General features: G+C 41.6%; 2 protein-coding genes across 2 annotated transcripts; one reads left to right on the forward strand and one right to left on the reverse strand.

Annotated features, from left to right (window-relative positions):
• The first annotated feature begins 1,634 nt into the window (after positions 1–1,634).
• Positions 1,635–8,969, forward strand: LOC121622241 (solute carrier family 22 member 2-like). The gene is made up of 12 exons (XM_041959153.1): positions 1,635–1,988; positions 3,687–3,734; positions 3,860–3,963; positions 4,339–4,493; positions 5,268–5,436; positions 6,012–6,126; positions 6,221–6,321; positions 6,399–6,613; positions 6,957–7,065; positions 7,148–7,260; positions 8,236–8,335; positions 8,852–8,969. The coding sequence occupies exons 1-12, from the start codon at positions 1,635–1,637 to the stop codon at positions 8,934–8,936; spliced, it is 1,668 nt and encodes a 555-aa protein (XP_041815087.1). The 3' UTR covers positions 8,937–8,969.
• Positions 8,970–9,271: 302 nt separating this feature from the next.
• plg (plasminogen) lies at positions 9,272–22,132 on the reverse strand. The gene is made up of 19 exons (XM_041959131.1): positions 22,084–22,132; positions 20,604–20,739; positions 20,419–20,525; positions 19,878–19,992; positions 19,646–19,785; positions 18,695–18,815; positions 17,823–17,941; positions 17,040–17,202; positions 15,920–16,044; positions 15,317–15,476; positions 14,753–14,943; positions 14,518–14,666; positions 14,314–14,407; positions 12,514–12,628; positions 12,247–12,321; positions 12,012–12,152; positions 10,687–10,793; positions 10,017–10,162; positions 9,272–9,433 (listed from the first exon to the last, which is right to left on the reverse strand). The coding sequence occupies exons 1-19, from the start codon at positions 22,130–22,132 to the stop codon at positions 9,272–9,274; spliced, it is 2,415 nt and encodes an 804-aa protein (XP_041815065.1).
• Between the last annotated feature and the right edge of the window lie 280 nt (positions 22,133–22,412).

The following is a 22,412-nucleotide window of genomic DNA, read 5'->3' on the forward strand; positions in this document are numbered from 1 at the left end:
TGACATTCTGTTTCAACTACGCTCCTCCTGATTGGTCCATAATTAACACAGAAAAGTCATTCGATTGGTTATGAATTAAAGGATTATATGGCACTAAACTTTTATCCACGTGTAGATGCCATCATGTAAGTGAAACTCCTGCCAACCTGTACCTCACCTGTGCACCTCATCTGTACACAGGTGAGGTACACGTGCCTTATACAGAGACCCTCTGACCCTGTAAATCCACACACACACACTGGTGCACACTGGTGCACACAGGTCAATATTATCTTCCACTGCTCTTATGTTCATGTGCATGAATATACTTTTTGATCATTAATGCTTCATGTTTACTATGATTAAAATTAACACACAGGTTATACAAGTAATAATAGTAATGTGATTAAATTAAACACATAATACACTCATTATGTAGATACACAATTTCCCTGAACAATATCTACATCTATATGTTTAACATATGCTAAATCAGTTATAAACACTGATAATAAAAGTGGACCCAAGCAACTGCCTGGTGGAGCACCGCAAATGTTTCCTGCTGTCAGAAAAGCTGCCAAAAGGGGAACTTTTCATCCTAGCAGGAGCTGAATGAGAACAGCTATAATGTTTGAGCTTGCACGTCAAAAGCTACAGTAAAATCCAACAAGTGGGGTTAGCATTAGCATCTAACTGGAAACATCTGATACAGCTGTAGGAGAGCGAAGAGTAAATAGAGATGCTGAACCATGAGACATCAAACAAAAACACAAAACGTCATTCCCTGTGTTGTGAAAGGCAGCTTGAATCCAGCACAGGAATGGCGGACTCCGACACAAGCTGTAAAAACAAATATATATATATATATATATATATATATATATATATATAGAGTTAATTATATATTTAATTATATATAGTGTAAATATATTACTGTTGCTTCCACCAAAAATGATGTCCTGTTTACCCAAAGCAGGTTAAAATTTAAATATTCTTCATAACCATGTTGGGAAAATCAAGGGAAAAGGAAGAAGACAGTGATGGAGAGGGTATGGAAGACAAGAAAAGACCAAATCCTCACTCAGAATCATGAACCTCCTCAGATGACCTCTGCTTGCTTTAATTCTACAGTGCACTGCTGTTTACCACAGTGTCTTTTGTTATCCTGCCAATAGGAGTCGCACAATGCACAGGTTTTCAAATGCAGCTCACAGGAGCTGTAAGAGTGTGCTTCACACTGAATGCCAGCGCTGCTCGCCTTCTTTAAAACTCGAAAGATAAGCATTGGTGTCCTCTGACATAGAGATGCGCATAAATTTGTGTTGTGTAAGCGTGGTAGCACACTTTGAGCATACTAACTGAATTTGTCTTGGCTTGTGCTCAGTTGGGGTCCTTTCAATGATTGCATAATTCCTCTGCCACTCTGTTTAACTCCATTAAACAGTAACATGTTTTTACCTCCACAGCAGATTTCATGGTTTGTAACAGGCTTCATGGACTTTAGCTCCACATCGACCTGGTGAGTGAGGAGTGAAGTCTGTCAGAAGCTCTACAACAGACAACTGCCATCTCACACTAATCTGTGCTGTGTTCAGCAGTACAAAATTTGACTTGCTTTGATACCTTAAACACCCAGAGCTTTGATCACAGTAGTGATGGCGACCTTTGATGACCTCCTGGAAGAGGCTGGGACTTTCGGCCGCTGTCAGAAGCGGATCTTCGCCATACTCTGTCTGTTGTCAATGCCTTTTTCAGGTGTGTACGTCGGCATCGTCTTCCAGGGTTTCACCCCCGATCACTGGTGTAGGGACTCTGCGGTGGTGGAGAGGAGGCAGGCGTGCGGCTGGAGTCTGGCGGACAGTCGCAGGCTGATGGTGCCGCTGGTCAACAGCTCCGGGGTGCTGCAGCACAGCAGCTGCGAGCAGTACGAGGTGGACTGGAATGCCACGACGCTCACCTGTGACACACAGGAACTGAACCTGACCAAGGTTCCAGTTACCACATGCAAGGTGAGGTCTCTGATCCAAAAAGATGCTCTTGCATTATTTGATTCTGCAGCAGAATTCATTGAAAGTTTTCAGGTGTTCAGATGATTTGATCCTAATTTTTATTTTCTAGGAGAATGATGAGATTTCAGAGACTAAATACATCAATGTGTTGAAATTTATAGTACTTTCACCCATAATGATGAGCGTGATCACAGCCTTCTGATTTAATTAAAGGATTAGAAGCAGTTAAAGGGAAGTACTTAAGAGTTTGATGGGAAGATCGATACCAGGAGGCCCAGGATGTAGCACGGTCATCCACCAATCATAAGGTCGGTGGTCCGGTCCCTGGCCTCGGCAGCCTACATGTTGCAGCATCCTCGGGCAACACACTGAACGCTGGTGTGTGATTGTGTTAATGCTCGTAATGAGCGTTATTAACGTCCGCCCCACAGTTGTGTGAATGCAGACTTGTGCTGTAAACACAGCCCATTTACTATTTACCCAGCAGGTGATTTGAGGGGGGGCGATCATCTGGTAGCAGAGAGTGCAGGAGCAGAGGGGTTGCTTAGTTTGAATATGTTAGTCTAGTCTGCCTGACTCATTGATTGGCTTGTGTTTGTGTCAGTTAAGAATCTATGATCGGACCATGACTCTGATGTATCAATAGTCTGATGATTCTGTATATTGATGAATCCATGTCGCTGTCTGTGGAGCTGAAGCAGCAGATTTCTAATTGTTTCCAGCCTTTTTCCTCTCAGTCCCTTCTGTCAGTTTCATATTGGATCCATGATATTCGATAACCTACATACGATAAATACTCAGTTCTAGTCTACTCAGTAGAGTCACCTTAATGGTTACAAGAAGCAACATGAAGTCACGGATTATAGAGAGGATCATAGAGACACACTCTGCCTGTAGTATTCCTTTAATATTCCTATAACATTTCTATGATCATTCAGTGATCATCATTCAGACCAAATACTTGATAAATACAGACTGGACTACAGGTCTAGTTCTTACTCTAGGGATTAGGTTAAGGGTCATCTCCCCATTAAAAATGAACAAATCAAATACTGTTGATACATGTCTGAACTGTAAATATAAAGCCACAGCCAGCAGTCGGTTAGCTTAGCCTAGCTTACCTTAGCTTAGTGAAAAGAAAAAATTAGCCTTTCTACGATAGGTTATGTTCCGGAGTATTTATTGCCTCTGAGCAGTTGGCAGAAAATCATTGAACACTCAAATATTTCAGTGTGTAACCACCTCATGACAACAGGACAGAACCAGGCTCGCTGTTTCTCTATGTTTACAATCTCTCAAAATGTCAAACTATTCCTTTAGCAAACCTTCATGGGATCATTTTAGATTCAAAGTAAAAGTAATTAAGTGCCTGTTGAATGTCTTCTGCATGTGCTTGTTTTTCTTTTCAATTCTTTAAAAGCAATGTCTTCTCCTTTGACTCTGAACGTATGCTCAGACGTACTTGTTGGCCATGTGAGACGTGCAGCACTCTTCGGCAGTGGTGTGCACAGATTCTCAGGTGCATACAGGCCATAAATCAACAGGGAACCTCTTTGGTTTACAGAATGAAGGTTTATTTTTGTTCTAAATGAGTCACAGGAGCATTAGGTCATTTTTAAGTCTGACTTGTTCTGACAAGCAAATTTTAGTCCATCAATATTCAGTCTCTGATATGTTGATATATTTTTTGTCTGCAAGGATGGCTGGGAGTATGACTATGAAGGCAGGAAGAGCTTTGTTACAGAGGTGAGACAATCTAATGCATTTGTGATTATTCCTCTGTGGTTAAATCACAGTTAATAACTGAATATGTTCGAGACAGGAAGGCGTCCTGGGTGCAGACCTGTAACTGTGGTTCTTTTTGGTCTCAGTTTAACCTGGTCTGTGCAGATGCATGGTTGGTGGATATGTACCAGTCCATCCTCAATGTGGGCTTCCTCGTTGGCAGCTTTGCTTTTGGTTACTTTGCTGACAGGTGAGGAATTCAAACAATTCTGTTACCACTTAGTCTTTCATATTGGCCACAATTACACTGAAATCAGCTTCAAGTTTGACTGTGTGTGCTGTGTACCCACGAGTTCACACTGTAAGCAACTGACTGTCAGGTTGGTCAACAAGTTAAGAGGTACACCTTATTATCAGAGACTGCATTCAGACAACCCGACATGTGTCTCATAAGTAGAGTTACTTTACTGTAAACAGATGAGATGATTGGTTACTTCTCTTGCATGGTTATGCATAAACCCCATTGCTTCCGGCTTGTAGTGAAGAGGCAGCACCTGTATTAGAATGTGATTAGTGACCTTCTGTACTGACTGATGACTAAGGGATCTTGTCTTTCTTGCTGCAGGTTTGGCAGGAGGATCAGTTTCCTGATGTCCAACATACTGAACGTGATCACAGGCGCTGTGCTGGCTGTGGCTCCAAACTACATCTCCATCCTGGTGGTCAGGTGCCTCTTTGGCTTCGCAGTCAAAGGAGGCTGGATGACTTCATATGTGCTGCGTAATGATGATTTTCCATGTTTGCTGTGATTTATTTTCTACATCTACTGTATCTAAATGACATGAACAGTTTGAACATGCTGCAATCATTGCAGTTCAACCAATGGCTTAGCTATAACCAGTGGTGAAATGTAAATAAGTACATTTACTCAAGTACTTTACAATTTTGAAGTACTTTACTTGAGTATTTCCATTTAATGGTACTAATGGTTTTCATTTAATGGTACTATATTCTTCTCCACCTTTGCCAACTGCAATATTAGGAATTCCTACACATGAATGCATCATTAATTATAATACACTAATATAATACAGATTTTCTTACATGAGCCATTTTGAGTGATGAGCCACTTTTAATTTCAATTCAATTATCATTAATTTAAATATATTTTGATGCTAACACTTACAAAGTTTCACTTACGCAATGAAAGCTGAATACTTCACCCACCACTGGCAAATACAGAATCAAATACTCTAAACAAACAGTCTAAGTGACACCTGTTAGCGCTGAACTTTAGCAACACATTAACCAAACTTGAGTCTCGACACGTGTAGAATTTAAAAAAGATTAACAGAAAAAAGCTGATGAAGGATTTGACTTGAAAACGTGACTTCAATGTTACTGTACGTTACTGTTTGACTCGTGTTGGTGGAATTCTTGCTAGTCCTACACCAGTTTATGCCCTTTTTCCGAGATCTCTGTCCTCTCACTGATTTTAGTGATGACTCTCTGTCTTTTTGTTGAAATATGCTCTGCTTCCTGTCTCTCCATCAGTCACAGAGATCGTTGGAGTGGATTACAGACGGACGGTGGGCATATTGTTCCAGATGTTCTTCAGTGTCGGCAACCTCATCCTGCCTCTGGTGGCCTACTTCATCACTGACTGGCGCTGGATGCAGGTCGTCATCACTGCTCCCTACGTCCTCTTCCTGTCCTACTACTGGTGAGAAACTTGAGATTCTTGTTCTCCGTTTTGTATCTGTTTAAGAAGTTCCCTTTTTGGCTTTAGTTTGGGTTTTAAGGATTTTGCTATAACAAAAATCAAGTCATTGCTTTTCTTCAAATATATTACAGTGAACAAACACATTTGTGAGACCAACATCTCTGGTTTTACAGTCAGTAATCATTTGGGAGATTCTGTTCTTTGTCATCCCACTCATTGACAAAGATATACATGTTAGAGAAAAGAATTTGTGGTTATTGTTGGCATTAATATGGATTGCTGCTCATTATCGTACAAATTTCCTGGTCAGACCTGTGTCTCTGAAGCCTGGGACTTTTGTTGCATATCTCTCTGAATTCTCTCCAAACTCACTTCCTGTCATCTCTCTGCTGTTAACCCCTGATGCTCTGCTTGTTGATGATAATATGGGCAAACGTTAATGGGTTTGTTGACGCTATTTTGCATCTAACACATTAGACTAAGAAGGAGATGAAGTTCAGACCGTCCATTACGAGTAGGTGTGTTGGTGAACGGTTGCTGAGATGTTTATGACTGTAGAATTGTTTGTGCCGCAGGTTCATCCCGGAGTCTCCGAGGTGGCTCATCTCTCAGAGGAATACTTCCAAAGCTATGGAGATCACTGAAGCTATGGCGAAGGAAAACAAGAAGAAACTCTCCCAGAACTTGAAGGTAAATCGATTCAGCCGTGTGCTTTGTATCTTGAAATTAAAACAACTAAGATCATAACTTGATGTCACAGCTGTATCATGATTACTCGTTTCAGACACTGACTGATGATGAGGGTGATTCTCCTTCTGCCTCTTTGCTGGACCTTATCAGAACTCCAAATATGAGGAAATACACTTGCATCCTCATGTTCAACTGGTGAGATCACGGATTTGTAGGCCAAACGAGCCCCTAAATGTAGGAGATGTTCGATCTTCTTGTTTCCTTTTCTGCAGGTTCACCAGTGCTGTGGTATATCAGGGACTCATCATGCGGGTCGGAATAACAGGAGGAAACGTCTACATTGACTTCCTCATCTCTGGCCTGGTGGAGTTCCCCGCTGCCTTCCTCATCCTCTTCACAATTGACCGCATCGGCCGACGCCTTCCTTTTGCCTCCGCCAACATCGTGGCTGGAGCTTCCTGCTTGATCACTGCCTTCATTCCCGACAGTGAGAACTTCTTATTCTTACTGTGTCACATAGGTTTTTATAGGTTTCACTTTATCACTGGAGTCAGTTTTTTAAAAAAATGACATCTGACTCAAGTGATGTCACTTGAGTCACTGTCACTTAGTGTTGAAGACTAGCCCACCCTCACCAGAAAAACAGCCATATAGACCGTCTGTGCAAGCAGGTTATTACGACCCATATTTAGATCTATTGTTAGGCGCCATAATTCGTTAGACCAAATGTATCATATAAATCAGATAAATGTTATGCTTCTGCCCAGAAGTTCTGAGGAATATCTTCATCTAAACTTCCTAGTAAGTGCACTTCTGGGACTGTGCCTCAGGTATGTTCTGGTTTAAGACGGTGGTGGCCTGCATTGGTAGGTTGGGGATCACCATGACCTTTGAGATGGTGGTGTTCGTTAACACGGAGCTCTACCCAACATTTGTCAGGTGAGGTCAGACTGATCAGCTCTACTTTAATACACAGAAAATACACTGCAGAGTTTAAAGGTTAACGGTTTACTGCATGCAGGAACCTGGGAGTGTCCGTTTGTTCGACTCTGTGCGATGTTGGAGGCATCGTGGCTCCGTTCCTGCTGTACAGACTGGCTGCCATCTGGCTGGAGCTGCCACTCATCATCTTTGGTAGGTTATTGATGATGGTTGTGATGGTGTTACAGCCGCAGTACACCAGCACCAGAAACCACATTATGATGTCACAAGGCTCATGCTGTGTTCAAGTATCACATGGAGGAAAAGACCAAGATGAAAGTACAAACATCCATTTTCTGCCCCTTTTCCAGTAACTGTAGGCTAAACGAGGCAGATCACATGTCACCCAGCAGCTTTTCCAGCTCCTGCTGGGGAACCCTGAGTGATTCTGAATTGCATGGTATATAATCTCTGGCATGGTCTTGGTCTCCTCTGGGGTCTCCTTCTAGTTAAACGTGGGTTAGAAAACCTCTTGATCAGACACTGAGACTGGTCCATGGCTCCACTCCTGGAGCATCTCTAAGGCTGAGCCCAGCCACCCAATGGAGGAAATTGATTTTGGTTGCTTGTATCTGTGACTTCTTTCTTTCAGTCGCTATCCAAAGTTTGTGACCATAGGTGAGGGCCGGAGCTTTGCCTTCTGACCTGAGATAAAATTCCTACAGCTTATTGAAATACTCGACAAAATTATTAATTTAAAATCAATCATAAAACGTCAGCTAATAATCCTTTTCACTAGAAGAAGACTTACATTTAAATTTACACTGACTACATTTGTATTTCCCTGTGATGCTGCCATTGTTGGGTCGCTGTTCCTTTAATGGAAATACTTTTTGATTTTAGGGAATTTTCAATAGTAATCACCAGGAATGTACTAAACTGACTCACCAAATGGTTGTTACACAGAACCACCTGGTAAGTCATCTTTGGAAGCTGTTTGGAAAATAGAAAATAACCATCCATCACAGTCTATTTCAGGCTAACTTCAACCAATCAGATCAATGAACCACATGACGGAGACTGAAAGTGAAACTGAAAGCAGTCAGGAGGAGAGCATCCATGCTGTTCTGTGCTCTTCTTTCAATAAATACTCCAGTTCTGTTTTAAATCACGTTGTTTTTCATACAGGAGTGGTTGCGTTCATCGCTGGAGGTTTGGTGTTGTTGCTGCCTGAAACCAAAGGAATTCCTCTCCCTGACACCATTGACGATATCGAGTTTCCAAACAGGTGAGATACACTTTGTCCCAACTCATCACACAGTGTTTGTTCTCATCCCTCCTCAGTACTCTGATCTCAGACACGTACAAGGCATATCAAAAGTAGAAATACTGTAATGCAGAATGGCTCCTTTGAGAGTGTCAGATTCTTTGCATGTATTACGCCGTTACACTATTCTTAATGAGCAGCAATAATAAAATATTAAAATCAATGTATTGTGCAAAGTGTAATAGTTCTCATAATTGTTGTATGTTTGTGTAAATGTATGAAATTTCTTTTCACCACTGGCAAAACATTTATTATAGTTGTCATTTATTAAAAAAAATTGATGCCTATTTTAAAATTGCAAAGGAATTAAATGTCAGTTAAATTGTTTTTTCAATGTTACAAGAGTTCAATGTTACCTGAATATAACCAAATCTTAACATTTCACTTAGTTCATATTTTAACTCTGATGCAGCTGTATGAATTAATGCAGGTTTTTTCTATTTACTGTTAATGGAACGTGTGTGTTTTTGTTCCCAGGAAAAAGGAGGATGTTGTGGAGAACCAACAAACGAAGGCACTTTTAAAATCAGACCTGGCAAACAACACGGAAACAACTGTGTGACGTTCTTTGACTGCATGTGTGTGTAGATTTCCCTCCCAGTCATACAGTCACCTCTGCTAAACACAAGGAAGTAGGTTTTTTTATACATTTTCTATAAAGCAAAGCTTCCCCATGTCCTTTGTTTTATTAATCAACAGATGACACATCTTTACATCCCAAAGAGCAGGAATATGACCTGCTTCTAATGCTTCCACCTCAGGAAACAAAACACTGGACATCAGATAACACCAAGCTACAAACACACATGTTAAACTGTCTCAAAAAGTACAATGAACGCTGACTTTCGGCGACTGGTCACATCTGAAGCGACGGTATTTGTTAAAGGTGGATGGTTTTTAATTGGCTTTGATGGTTCGGTCGATCCAGTCGACAAACTTGGAGACTCGTGCGTAGACGCCAGGTTTCATGGCATTGGCGCATCCCAGACCCCATGATGTCACACCCTGCAAGACATACCTGTTCTGGGAGTAACACACCAGAGGACCACCGCTGTCACCCTGCAGGGAGGAGGGAGGAACACAAGCATACATGAAGCAGAATGTATTTTCAACTTGTTTCACACATTTGGTGCATTAGAGGTGTTGTTTTTTCATTCCATGCACCCCCTCCTTATCTAAACCTGGTGCCTACATTTACCACAATGGGTCTGCTATTCTAGTAGCAGCTAATGTAGCCTCAAGCTGCTAGCCTCAAGCAGACCGGTTTGATAAGCTCACTTCTTAAAACTCCACAATCCCACATTTCTTTCATTTTCAAACGTGTCGTCTTCAAATTCCCCAACACCTTTCAACAGACTTCCTCAGAGTTCCCCCGCAATCCAGAAATATTCATTCATCATTATTAATCACTGCAAACTTCATGTATGTAAGCTTTCAGACAAATTTAACACTGATGCACCTGCAGCTGATCTGATTGGTTAACACTAGCACCTGAGAAGTCTCTAGTTTCTTTAGAATGACTCTTTTTCTTCCCAGGAAACTGAATTATTGAAGTGTCACTGTATCAAAAAAGTCAGTGCGTCGTGAGGCAGTTTTCTAAAAAGTTCTCTAGTCTGCACATTTTTTTTAGGATTTTTCATACTTGGCAACTGTCTGTTCCTCCCTCGATGTTTCCAGCACACATCTCGTGGTCTCTGACTCTGCCGTTCAGGTACGATGGACGATTGCAGATCTTGTTCTCGATCACAGGGAAACCAGTTTCCTTCAGGACTCCTTCTCCTCCAGTACCTGCAGCACACCCCTCTGCAGTCATTCACCATCCTTCTCTTCCTCATCATCATTATCATCATCATCACAGGATTCCCTTTAGTTGGGGATTTTTTTAGGAGGTGCTATATTACAGTTTGGGAATCTTAGGTAGCTTTTTATTCCCACCTTTTTTCTACACGTCCAGTATATTAGATCCAATGTGTTGGAGTGTTGCAATTATTCTATTATACTAGAACACATTTAACTTCTAAATATCTAATTTAAAGGTTCAGTCCCTGATTTGTACCATCCATCTCACTGTATGTTTATTTAAAAAAGCAATAGATAATATATTAATTTTGACTTAAATATCTCCATCAACAATGGATAATTCTTTTATTTTTGTCACTTTTGGTACTTCACAGATTACTACAAAACCAATAAAGAAATTGCTGGAAAATGGACGTCACTGGAGGTTTTTAAGTCTTTAGCCTCAGACTTTGAAGAAGTGCAGACCGACCAAAATGTCACTTTGATCACGACACATGACCCCGGTTCTGTACCTTGAGTTTCCCCCCATCCAGTCACATAGCACTCGGTTCCACTGGGAACAGTGAAGTCCTTTTCTGGCAGACAGGCTGGCAGGACTTTGTCATTGATTAATGCAGGGCTGAAAACACATAAACACACACATAGTGCATCAGTTTCAGTGGTGATTGTTATCATTTCAAACTTGTTCAGCTCTTTTTCTTGTCATTTCACTGAACATGTGTAGCTTACAAAGTAAACTGAGGCAGATTTACCACTCGAAACTCAGTTTTAAAACAATAGTTTCAGGTAGAAAACAGCTTCTAATGAGTAGCCAGTAACTGGTTTGACAGACATCAGTGTATTTTATCTGCTGTAGCTAGCTAACTAATTAAGCTAACGTTAGCGTCATGGTCGGGTTGGAAATTCTGCCTTCTTATAACTTTCTGTTTCAAAGCTTTTTTTTTTTAAATGTAACCTGTAACCTCACAAGCTAATATGTAGTTTGCTAATTCTAAACTCTCTAAACTTGTGGGCAGTAAGCTAGTTAGCCGAAGATGCTAATGATTACAGCTTATATTAGGTATTGTATTTCTCTCAATGGAGGCACCTTCAAACAGCTTCAGTGTGTAAAGTAGTCCAAAGCATTAGTAGCCCAGAACTGTATCTACAGGAGCAACAGCAGTAGAAGAAGTACCAATACACGTACCACAGTGTAGAAATACTCTGCTACAAGTAAAAGTCATGCATTCACGTTAAGATAAGTTAAGTAGAAGTACACTTATCGTGCAGTCTAGCCCATTTCAGAATAATGTATATTATATTACTGGATTATAATATTGACTCATTAATGTGTGAATCATGTTAATGGTTCAGTGCGTAGGATTTAGTGGCATCTAGTGGTGAGGTTGCAGATTGCAACCAACTGAACACCCCTCGCCTCACTCTCCCCTACGGCGGCTGTTTGAAAAACATAAAAGGCTTTCCCAAGAGCCACCGTTTGGTTTGTCCGTTCTGGGCTACTGTAGAAACATGGCAGTGCAATGGAAGAAGACCTGCTGCACAATTATGAATATAATGTTCAATATCTGACAACAGATCCCTCTAAATCCTTCCCTGCTAAAGGTGAAGCTAATAGAAGTATGAAATAGCAGAAAATGGAAATACTCGAGTAAAGTACAAGCATCTCAACATTGTACTAAAATACCACATATGAGTAAATGTACTTTTCTATAAATGTTACTTTCTACCACTGAGTAGCAATAGTGAGTAATGGAAGGATATTTGTACTTACCAGTATCTTTATTATTGTTAGCAGTGGTACTTGTGTCTGTTGCAGGATGATGAGTTCAGTACTCACGTCTGCAGCTTGAGCAGAGCGATGTCAGCTCCGCTAGGTCCCAGAACCAGTTTCTCCAGGGCCCTCTCTTGTTTCGACGCCTCATTGGCTCTCTCTGTGTGGACACCCAGGAGAACCTTGTAGGCTGAAGGCCGTTTGGAACTGCAGAACACAACACATTTAGAAACACGCACACTATCCAGAGTGGTGTTGTTGCATGATTTGATCTCTCCATGCTTGTGATGGTCTCTCTGACCTCTCCAGGCAGTGTGCAGCAGTCAGGACCCACTGAGCGTCAATCAGAGTCCCTCCACAGAAATGAACTCCCGTGCTGGAAGACACAGATTTAAGTAGCTCAGAATAAATACCTCAGATTATAAAACCCATTTAATATCAGATATTATTTAAACATCTACTCATTATTCCGCCAGTATAAGGGGCTCAAACCAACCTAGGTGTAATCTCACTTAAACCTTCATCATGTTCTGCACATGGAATCACATTTCAGTGTCGTTGTACTCACTTGGTGCGGAGGCTGATTTGCCAGGGCCATGAGTAAGGTTTGGACACACAGCCTCCCACAATACGACCAAAACAACGCTTGGGTTTGGTGACTGGTGTACCGCACTTCAGTCCAGCTGGAAGAAAGCTCAAAGTCAGGAAACATCGAATTGAACAAATATGGGGAAATTGAACAAGACTAAACGTGTACAGCCTGTGAGGCTGGTGCTCAGTGCACTTAATGAAGCTGCTGGATGGACAAAAAGTGGATTTTGACCTGATGGTGCTAGAAAGGCCATGCTACATCAAAACCTCCTCTATAGAGTGCGCATGTTAGTGTCAGGTCTACATTGTCAAACTTGAATCAGCTTTCATTAGTCTGAGTTGTAGTTTGCCTGGCTCTGGTTAACTCTGTATTAAACATGGACGTAGTCTCCATGATGTCACCCACAGGTTTCTGAAGAGGCAGTGACAGTGGCTCTGGCCGTCGCCATCTTGGCAGTGCCTGACACCATCAAACTCCAGACTAACCCAAGGGTGGGCAAAGAGGTGGAGCGTGGATGGAATGAATGGCGGCTGAATGAAGCCTGGTTGATGAAACCTAGTGGCTAGCTGTCGCTCAAAGCGCCCATACCCTTAATTATGTATAACTTTAAGCCTGAATATAATTTAAATGAATGAGTCATATAAAATTCATCCCCATACAGTTGTCATGAGGGAGGAATTTGGTTACAGAGACCGGCCAGTGCCAGGCTATAAACATGCTTATTTCTACTGTAAAGTTCGACATTTTGTTATGGGGGTCTATGGGGACTGACTCACGTCTGCAACCAGCCTCAAGTGGGACTGCAGCTTTGAGGAACTTCATTTTTCAACCCGTGAGGTTGAGTGTACTTCAGCTGTGCTCGGAGCTGAATTGGATTCGGGCTGTGACTAATGTCTGACACATCTTGCTTAACTGACTGATCAGACGGTAGTGAATATTTCCTGCCACAGCTTCCCAGAGCCAAAGGTAATGTCCTCAAATTGCTTATTTTGTTTGACCAACTGTCCAAAAGTGAAAGAGATTCTATTCATTTAAGGTGTTACTGTCACAGTTTGTCATTTGTTATTGCTGATTGCTTGTCAAGCTGTCTTCATTCGTCTCTTCTTCCCAGCAAGAGAGACCACGACAGAGTTAATGAGCTGAGACGGTGGTGGACAATGAATGACCCTGTATTTTTGTTACATTTCTGTCTGTCTATTTGTTAATAATTTGTTATTTAAATGCATGTAAGAAGCTGAAAGTAGTACATGACAATGACTAACTGATTATCACAATAGTCACTGATTAATTTTCTGTTGATCAGTCTTATGAGTAAATGTTTCAGCTCTAACCCTAGCCCTAACAACTAGAATGTTGACATGCATATTAGCAAGTTACCATGCAAACACAAAGTATAAAAGTTTAGCATGTTAGCTTCATGGTATGTCAAATGTTTTGCATCTCAGAATGCTAACATTAGCATGATAACATGCAGTCAATTAGGATTATTATTGGTTTATTAGCATGCAAACGTTTCATCCATCTCAAAGTACAGTTGATGCTGACAAGAACTTGTCATTATTTGTTTTACAGGTGAACATTTCGACCTGTTGGTGGCAACAGGTGTCAAATCAAGATGACCAAAGTCCGCAGGATTCATCCTCTGGGACCACAAATGTTTGTATCACATGTATCACATGTTCTGAGATATTTCACTCTCAGTGTTGCCATTCATTGAGCCACACTGGTAGAGTGGTTTAAAAGTTCAAAGATTGACAGTAAACAGTGTTCACACACCACAGTCAGGGATCTGACAGTAGTCCCATTTCTTGTTCCTGTCGGTCGTGTAGCACCACGGCCCGTTCACATCGTTGTCGGGGTTTCTGCAGCTCTGAGAGCGAAACACAAGGACAGAGTCAATGAACCAGAAACAAATATAATGATTTACCAGATTTGAACTGTAATGTGTAATGTTCGTGGTTTATAGAGGAACACACTTACATTGCCCTCCAGACCCTTGGTGGGGTGACTTTGTGGGGTGAAGCTGTTGTGTTGGTGAGGACTCTGAGCACTCCAGGCCTGGCAGGTCACACCCAGGATGGTGATGGAGGTTGGACCTCGGTATGACTCTCCATTTCCAACCTTACAGTCTGACACAGCGACAGGGAGAAACAAGTGGTTCATTATGGAATAAAATAAACTGACAAACTCGTATTTACAAAGTTAAACAATTTACCTTTCTGTGGTGGGGTCTGGGTGGCGGTGGTGGGGGGCTGGGGTTTAGAAGGGATGGCGGGTGATGTTCCCGAAGGTTTGGGGGGGCATTTCTCCAAATTGCAGTACTCCCAGCGAACTCTGGGGTCTGTAGTGTAACACCAGGGAGCTCGGTCTCGGTCGGGGTTCCTGCACAGGTTCCTCCTCAGGTCCCTGTTGAAAGAGAAAACCTGAACTTCAGGACAGCAGGTATTAAAAACCTACAAGGTTCTGTATTTTACTCCAGGAATTAAACCAGGAAAGAAACTTCTCACATATGTCTACCTTGACTTTAAAGGAAACGTCTCCTATTGTTATTGTAAAACTACAGACAGATGAAGCCCATTGGTTCTTACAGAAAGTGTAATTCTTAAAGACAAGTCAAACACACATACTTTAATTTAAAAAAGTCAGTAATTACCTAAAACAGATGGGTGAATTAACTGTTTGTCATTAAATGTCAGTAAAAATTAATAAAGCCTCATTAAGGGTCAAATCTGCATTTTTAAATGTAACATGTGTTAGTAGATATGATGATGATGCTCACGCGTTGGGGAAGCTCTGTGGGGTTTTGTTGTGGCTGTGAGGAGTCATGGAGCTCCAGCTTTGACATCTTTTCCCACTGATGGTCTCTGATGTTATGCCACGGTAACTTGACCCGTCTCCCTCATAACAGTCTTCCTCCTCTGGGGGGATCACTGGCTCATCTGCAGCAAAAGACAAGAAATCAGACTGATTCACTGATGCATACATCTAGAGTCATATTTTTCATCCAGTAGGGTTGAATCAAAGGCAGCTGGACTTGGTTGTAGAATCCTAAAAAATATTTCACCTCTCATTCAAGGGGCATCTTCAGTTCTAACTGACTGATGGGGAGTCCCAGTTATTTAACCTCTGTGGGATCGTTATCAAGGAGCTCTACTGACCCAAGTGGCATCAGTGACCTTGATAACGACCCCAACGCCTGGTTGCTGTGTCCATCAATCATTGCTTTGCCTTGTCCTTTATCCTTCCTTTGCCACGTTGCTTGTTCTTCAAAGTACATGAACATGTCACAGAACACTAACGTGCAGGTGTATAAATCATGTTACCTCACAACTGTGACAAATTCAGTCAGTTTTTTCATCATCATCGTCGGTAACTGTCATACCTGGTCCGGCTCCATCCCCACAGCTCGGCACTCTGCAGTACTCCCAGCGAGTTTCAGAGTCAGTGGTGTAACACCAAGGCATCCTCTCGTTGTCGGGGTTACGACAGTAGTTCTTATCCAGGCCTCTGGCAAACAACAGACAGTAAAAATGATGATGAACACGGGTAACAATAACTGCACCATGCTCTGGATGAAGCTTCTGGTTTCCTGTAAGAGCTTTATTTTCATTTGTACCTTTGTGTTAATTTCTCTTTGTCTCCAATTTCTTTTGACACACTTCCATAGCAACAGCCGTGTACTGACAATAGCTTTGGTAACATGGACAATATTTAAAAGTTAAGAGATACCAACTTAACTTCCAACATGGCCGCTAAATAAAGTGATCTGATTAGATGTGCGTTTACATGCCCCAAAGCTTTAAATCGGAATAGAACTTTTTTTGATGTGCAGTGCTTCTGCCTGCTGTGAAGCACCTGATCTCCTAGGAACGATATAGCACCAAGTTCTTGTAAATTCGGCATTCATCTTATTGACAAAGCAAAAATAATTTCAGCTAAATTTAAAACAAACCACTAAATTCAACCATCTAGAGCCTCTTATAGAGGAACATCTACTGGGTGAAAATGGTCAGACTCACCGATTATAAAAGCTGATATTTTATTGCAAATTTGTGCTCCTTACTCTATTAGATTTACGTCGACCTGATATGTAACTCTTTGAGATTCATGAACAATCTTCACGTGGCGTCATAATGTTGTACGTTGAACAATAAGGCATGGACACCTATAAAGTAGCAGATTTTTGAAAGGAACTTGGCTTGTACTGTTCTATGGGGAGCACGCTGTGCCCAATGACCATAATTGCACTACGCCCCTTTTAGCTCTGTTTTGGTCTCCATCACCTCCAGAGAAATATATGCGCCTGTTTGGCAACTAAACGTTTTTTCACTGAATGCTAACTTTGTCTTGTCTGATGTTTGGTGCTAAGCCGATAGCGTACAGTGGAAAATTAAATTGAGAAAAGCTTTAAGAACGGAAGACACAGTAAATGAACCGTATACGTGAAATGATTAAGTCTCTCTTTTCTGAAAAACAATATTTTCTGTCATAGTAGCTCTTACTTGCAGGGGTAGTTGTCTGGCGTGCGGTTGTGCTTGTGTGGCGTCTGAACCGACCAGCTCTGGCATGCTTTGCCAGACTCCGTCACAGCTATTGTACCGCGGTACAGTCCACCCTCGCCGGTGGCACAGGTCACCTCTGGGACGATGGTGGGAGCCTCGGATGCTGGGCACAGAGCATGAGACGGATTGATGGTAGAACTTGTAGATTGTAGCAGCAATGTTTGAAAAAATGTCCAATTTGTCAAAAAAAAAAAAAAAAAAATCAAAAGTAGCAGATGTGTGGTTGTAGGGCCTTTTATTAAGATTATATAAAAGTCAATACATTTTATATTGATAGCATCATATCTATATTGAGAATTTACCCCCCCCCCCTTTTTCAATTCATTTTTCTATTTCTACTGGTGATGTATAGATGCACCCAATATGATCATCGTTAATTCAGAATTTATAACATGCTTATCTAAATGGGATGTATCAGTGAGGTGTGTTATGCTAAAAGCCTGCAGGTAACTAAGCAACCTGGTTCTTAGCATCATTTAGACCTCTTTGCTGTAATTCAAACAATCCACTACATTATATTTTTCATTCTGTGAAATAATTGTGTTTTTCATGTTCTTTAAATATGTTCACTTCAGTGGTGCTGCAGCAGGAAGGGGTTAAACATCTGGCTTAAGGGCACTTCAACAGGTATGTGGGACTGAGCTTTCTTCTGATCCTTCCTCTCAGTGATGGAAGTTTGGGCGGGTACAAGGTTACAATGGTGAAACGGGACAGAAGACTTACTGCAGCGGGGTATAGAGCAGAAGTCCCACCGTTTAGATGGGCTGGTGGTGAAGCACCAGGGTCGTGGGTCCCCATCTGGGTTTCTGCAGTAGTTCTCCTCTAGATACTTCTCTGGAAGTCTAGAGAAAGCAAACATAAATCATTAGGCGAAAAAGAAAAAACATGTTTAGCTTATAGAAAATGTGCTTTATTTATTCAATCCTGCTCTGTGGTTGATAGATGGGTTGATGTGCTGCTCTGTGGTTGATTGATGGTTTGATGTGCTGCTCTGTGGTTGATTGATGGGTTGATGTGCTGCTCTGTGGTTGATTGATGGGTTGATGTGCTGCTCTGTGGTTGATTGATGGGTTGATGTGTGGCTGATTGATGGTTTGATGTGCTGCTCTGTGGTTGATTGATGTGCTGCTCTGTGGTTGATTGATGGGTTGATGTGCTGCTCTGTGGTTGATTGATGGGTTGATGTGCTGCTCTGTGGTTGATTGATGTGCTGCTCTGTGGTTGATTGATGGTTTGATGTGCTGCTCTGTGGTTGATTGATGTGCTGCTCTGTGGTTGATTGATGGGTTGATGTGCTGCTCTGTGGTTGATTGATGTGCTGCTCTGTGGTTGATTGATGGGTTGATGTGCTGCTCTGTGGTTGATTGATGTGCTGCTCTGTGGTTGATTGATGGGTTGATGTGCTGCTCTGTGGTTGATTGATGGGTTGATGTGCTGCTCTGTGGTTGATTGATGTGCTGCTCTGTGGTTGATTGATGGGTTGATGTGCTGCTCTGTGGTTGATTGATGTGCTGCTCTGTGGTTAATTGATGGGTTGATGTGCTGCTCTGCTCTGTGATTGATTGATGGATTGATGTGCTGCTCTAGAGTCTTACGCGCTGGGGTTGTAGCCGTGGTTGTGAGGTTTCTGGGAGTCCCAGCGTTGGCAGGTGAAACCATTTTCTGTCGTAGAGATTTTCCCTCTGTAGTCCTCACCACTGCAGTGAATGCACTCCTCTGCAGAGAAACCAGCATAGACACATTACACTACATGCTGCATTGGTCTGCCTTTCCATTTACTTCATGAAGACAGTACATATGGATGTACTGTATAAGTGCAGAAATGCATCACATGTTTGTAAACTGTATAGAGAAGTAACACAATGCCACAAATGTTGCAGGAGAAAAAAATAATAGCAACACATAAGACAATACAATATCTGCTGTAACTTAACAACACTGCAAACTCCTTGCTCCTGCAACTGCAGGTATAATGTTTATCATGTTCACCATCTTATTTCAACATGTTAGCATGCTAGCATTCACTAATTAGCCAGAAACATAAAAGTACAACTGAAGCTGATGGTTTTGCAGTTATTTGGTCACAAAGTTTAGGTCAAATTAAAATTCCAGCCTGATGGCGGTGCAACATGAAAAGTCAGAGAATCACCAAAAATTCATCCTGTCCAGTACATGAATGCGCATACCAAATTTCATGATAATCCATCCAAAATCAGGACGCTTCATTCTCGTGGACATTACCTACCTTTTACCTCCTGGGTCTTTAAAAAAAAAAAAAAAAAAAAGTAGAAATTCATTGCACACAAGTTTTATTTTTCAGTTGTGGAAACGTTTGAGGACACTGTATGATGCCTCCAGTGCATTTTCCACTTCAGAATAATTTGGACACAAATTACACGGTGGACTGTGAAACCGCTGGCTATCAGGAGAATAGGGGTTCATTTCTGACACATCAGTAGTTTATATTTGTGCCTCTGTGACACTGATATCAAGCAGAAACACACACAAAAAACAAAATAACTAGCACAAAGTAAGTCAGTTTTTACCTGTGCAGCTGGGTACTTTGCAGTGTTCCCAGCGGGTGTTGGGGTCAGTGGTGTAACACCAGGGTCCCCCGCTGTCTGCATCAGGGTTTCTGCAGAAGTTCGACTCCAGGTCTGCTTGGGGATGGGTCTGCGGTGTGATGCTGCAGCAGATGCATTGAGATCAATTTTACGAACAGGGATCATAGGATATGGTGTAATATGTGCATTGACATTATATTAGGTGAATACGCACTTGGGCCTGTGTGGATATTTTGCTTCCCATCTCTGACATGTCTTTCCAGACTTTGTTTTGGTCTTTGTTCCTCTGTAATCTGTTCCTACTCCATTTACACACTCCAGGAGGTATTCTAGACAAGACAAAAAACAGCAACATTCACAAAGGACACTAATCAGCACGTTTGATCGTTCATTAAAATCAGCTTCTGCTTAGGAGGAATGCTTATTGATGCATTCACTGTACGGTGCACGGCATAGTACAATGATATAATTAATCTCTGAGTGAATCATTGATCTGATCCCACTCAAATGATGTTTCATCCACAAAATTTGAGTCTCGGTAGTGCTGAACGTGCGTCACCACCTCACTGTGTTTGCAGACGCAGTCCAAACATCACTGATCATGCAACATAGGTTAAACATTAACCACAACGTAACGCAGGCTATAAAATATCATGTAAAATCTAAACTGGGGATCCAGGAACGCTCTTTAGACCTTTGAGTATGTGAGAGGACATCATTCCTCTAGAACTGGAAATGAAAACAAAAGGACTTGCCGTTTTTTTCATAAAAAGCTGCGCTGCTTCTGCGCACGATCGTCTCTGTTTTAGAGTTTGCTGCTGCTGTCCAACACTCTTGGTCCTTCTCAACATACATGAAAGACCTGTGAAAGCAGTACAGATGTCAGGTTGGGATGCCGGGCCTCAAATGCACAAGTTGGATTTCAGAAGTGTGAACTTACTTGCACGTGAAGGATACTTCAATGTCACATTTGACGGCACACTCAGCCACAGAGTTCACTGAGTACTCCCTTTTGTTCAGCGAGAGGATCCACGCTCCCTCAGTTTTGGAGTAGCCGTCCACATCAGTACCACTAACTTAAAAATCAGAGACACAAACATCAATTCATCGTCATTCAGTACATTTATTATCATTCAGTGCATGAATGCATGGCTGTCATCCAGCTCAAATCTAGTTTCAGGCATTTTCAATTGTTAATAGAGTCTCAAATAATAAAAAAGCCGTAATTAAAATGTGTTAAACAGTACTGAGTGAGGTAACAGAAGGTGTCAGTGTAGTGAAACTGTCTTGAGCTGCAGAGTCTCCACACAATCTGGACATTCAAAAAAAAAAAAAAAAAAAAGAAACCACTAATGCACGTACACATGTTTCTTACTTTTACAAGCATCGGCTTTTATAATGAAAAAATGTGACGTTAACGAGACGCCACATGACTGGGAATTGAGTAAGAGTGAGACACTGTCACTCAGTGTGTGGACAAACCAGTGTTGGCTAATTTGACTGAGATGACAAACATTGTGATTCACAGGTGAGTAACAGAAGTCAAACAGCAAGAAAAACAAACAAGAAAAAAAACCTACCTTTTTTAAGCTATTTTTAATTGTCCCATTTTTATACTTACAGTATATATTTACTATACTCTTCTTTATTTATCTGTACTTATTTCTGTCCTTGTGCTAATGCAACATCTGAATTTCCCCCCCTTACTTTATTTTAACACTAAGAATGAATGCAAACAGCTGGAAGAAAAGGACGCAGCCAGGCTCCGTCTAAAGGTATACATCAACCACATCTGCCCATCAGCACGTCTGCTGGTAGGTGCATGTTGCTATACAGCCTAGCTGTTTGCCCTACTGCTTCTAATCTTCATGCTAAGCTAAACTAATTATTTCCTAGCTATAGCTTCAGACATTCGAGTGTTATCAATCCTCTTAACTAACTCTCTGTCGACATTTCACAAAATGTCTAACTATTCGCTCAAGACTTGATATCCTGCCCCAAACATGGCTCAGCTGGATCAACAGAACAGCTGTCGGACGATGCCGTCATAAAACTTTTGCCATCTGGAATAGAAGTTAATGGGTACATTAAAGTGCGTACCATCTGCGTAACAATGACTGATACATCACCCTTATTGTAGAGTCACATAAAGGCACATGCAAAAAAAGAAAAGGACCTGAGACTGAACCCTGAGGTACAACACAGGTGATATTTGAGGATAAGAGGAAGGTTTCAACTTGTTAATGGCAGCAGCTGTGACAGACTCAAACATGAACTGAATACAGCGGAGATGTTGAGAGAGTCAAAAGTCATACAATGACCCAGTAAAAGTCAGCTGTGAAGCATCTGCTCGGACAGAAATGTTCTTGTGTTACATAGACGGATTCATAAATATCATCAAAGATGCTGTCACATCTTACCAGTGCAGAGCAGGGCTCCCAGGAGGAAAGCTAGCTTGTTCAGGTCCATGGTGAGGCCCTTATACTAGCAGCTCATTGTCGACTAACCCACTGAGGTATCTCCTGGTATGTAATTCGGCTCCTTTTAGCATGTTGGGCAGACAAACAGGACATCATTAGTCAATCATTGGCCCGACAAGGACGGCAAAAGAGCTACAGGTCAAAAACCTTGTTTATGGGAGATTTTGGAACGCTAAACGTTGCATCGCAGCATCACTGAGTTTCATCCTCTCTGTTCTGTGTTAAATATGGTCAAATAAAATTGTGATGTTTGATTGTTACCTTGTTCC

Source organism: Chelmon rostratus, chromosome 18 (assembly GCF_017976325.1).
Source record: "Chelmon rostratus isolate fCheRos1 chromosome 18, fCheRos1.pri, whole genome shotgun sequence".
Classification (NCBI taxonomy): Eukaryota; Metazoa; Chordata; class Actinopteri; order Chaetodontiformes; family Chaetodontidae; genus Chelmon; species Chelmon rostratus.

What these genes read in the sequence shown, in the direction of transcription:
- plg (XM_041959131.1), bottom strand. Translation starts at nt 22,132, where the DNA reads ATGGACCTGAACAAGCTAGCTTTCCTCCTGGGAGCCCTGCTCTGCACT. An exon ending in CACGGCTACAACCCCAGCGC is followed by an intron (nt 17,942 to 18,694) that starts GTAAGACTCTAG and finishes TGCTTTCTCTAG; the next exon opens with ACTTCCAGAGAAGTATCTAG. An exon ending in CCAGACCCCACCACAGAAAG is followed by an intron (nt 14,667 to 14,752) that starts GTAAATTGTTTA and finishes TCGCTGTGTCAG; the next exon opens with ACTGTAAGGTTGGAAATGGA.
- LOC121622241 (XM_041959153.1), top strand. Translation starts at nt 1,635, where the DNA reads ATGGCGACCTTTGATGACCTCCTGGAAGAGGCTGGGACTTTCGGCCGC. An exon ending in CTCTTCCTGTCCTACTACTG is followed by an intron (nt 5,437 to 6,011) that starts GTGAGAAACTTG and finishes TTTGTGCCGCAG; the next exon opens with GTTCATCCCGGAGTCTCCGA. An exon ending in CACTGCCTTCATTCCCGACA is followed by an intron (nt 6,614 to 6,956) that starts GTGAGAACTTCT and finishes ACTGTGCCTCAG; the next exon opens with GTATGTTCTGGTTTAAGACG.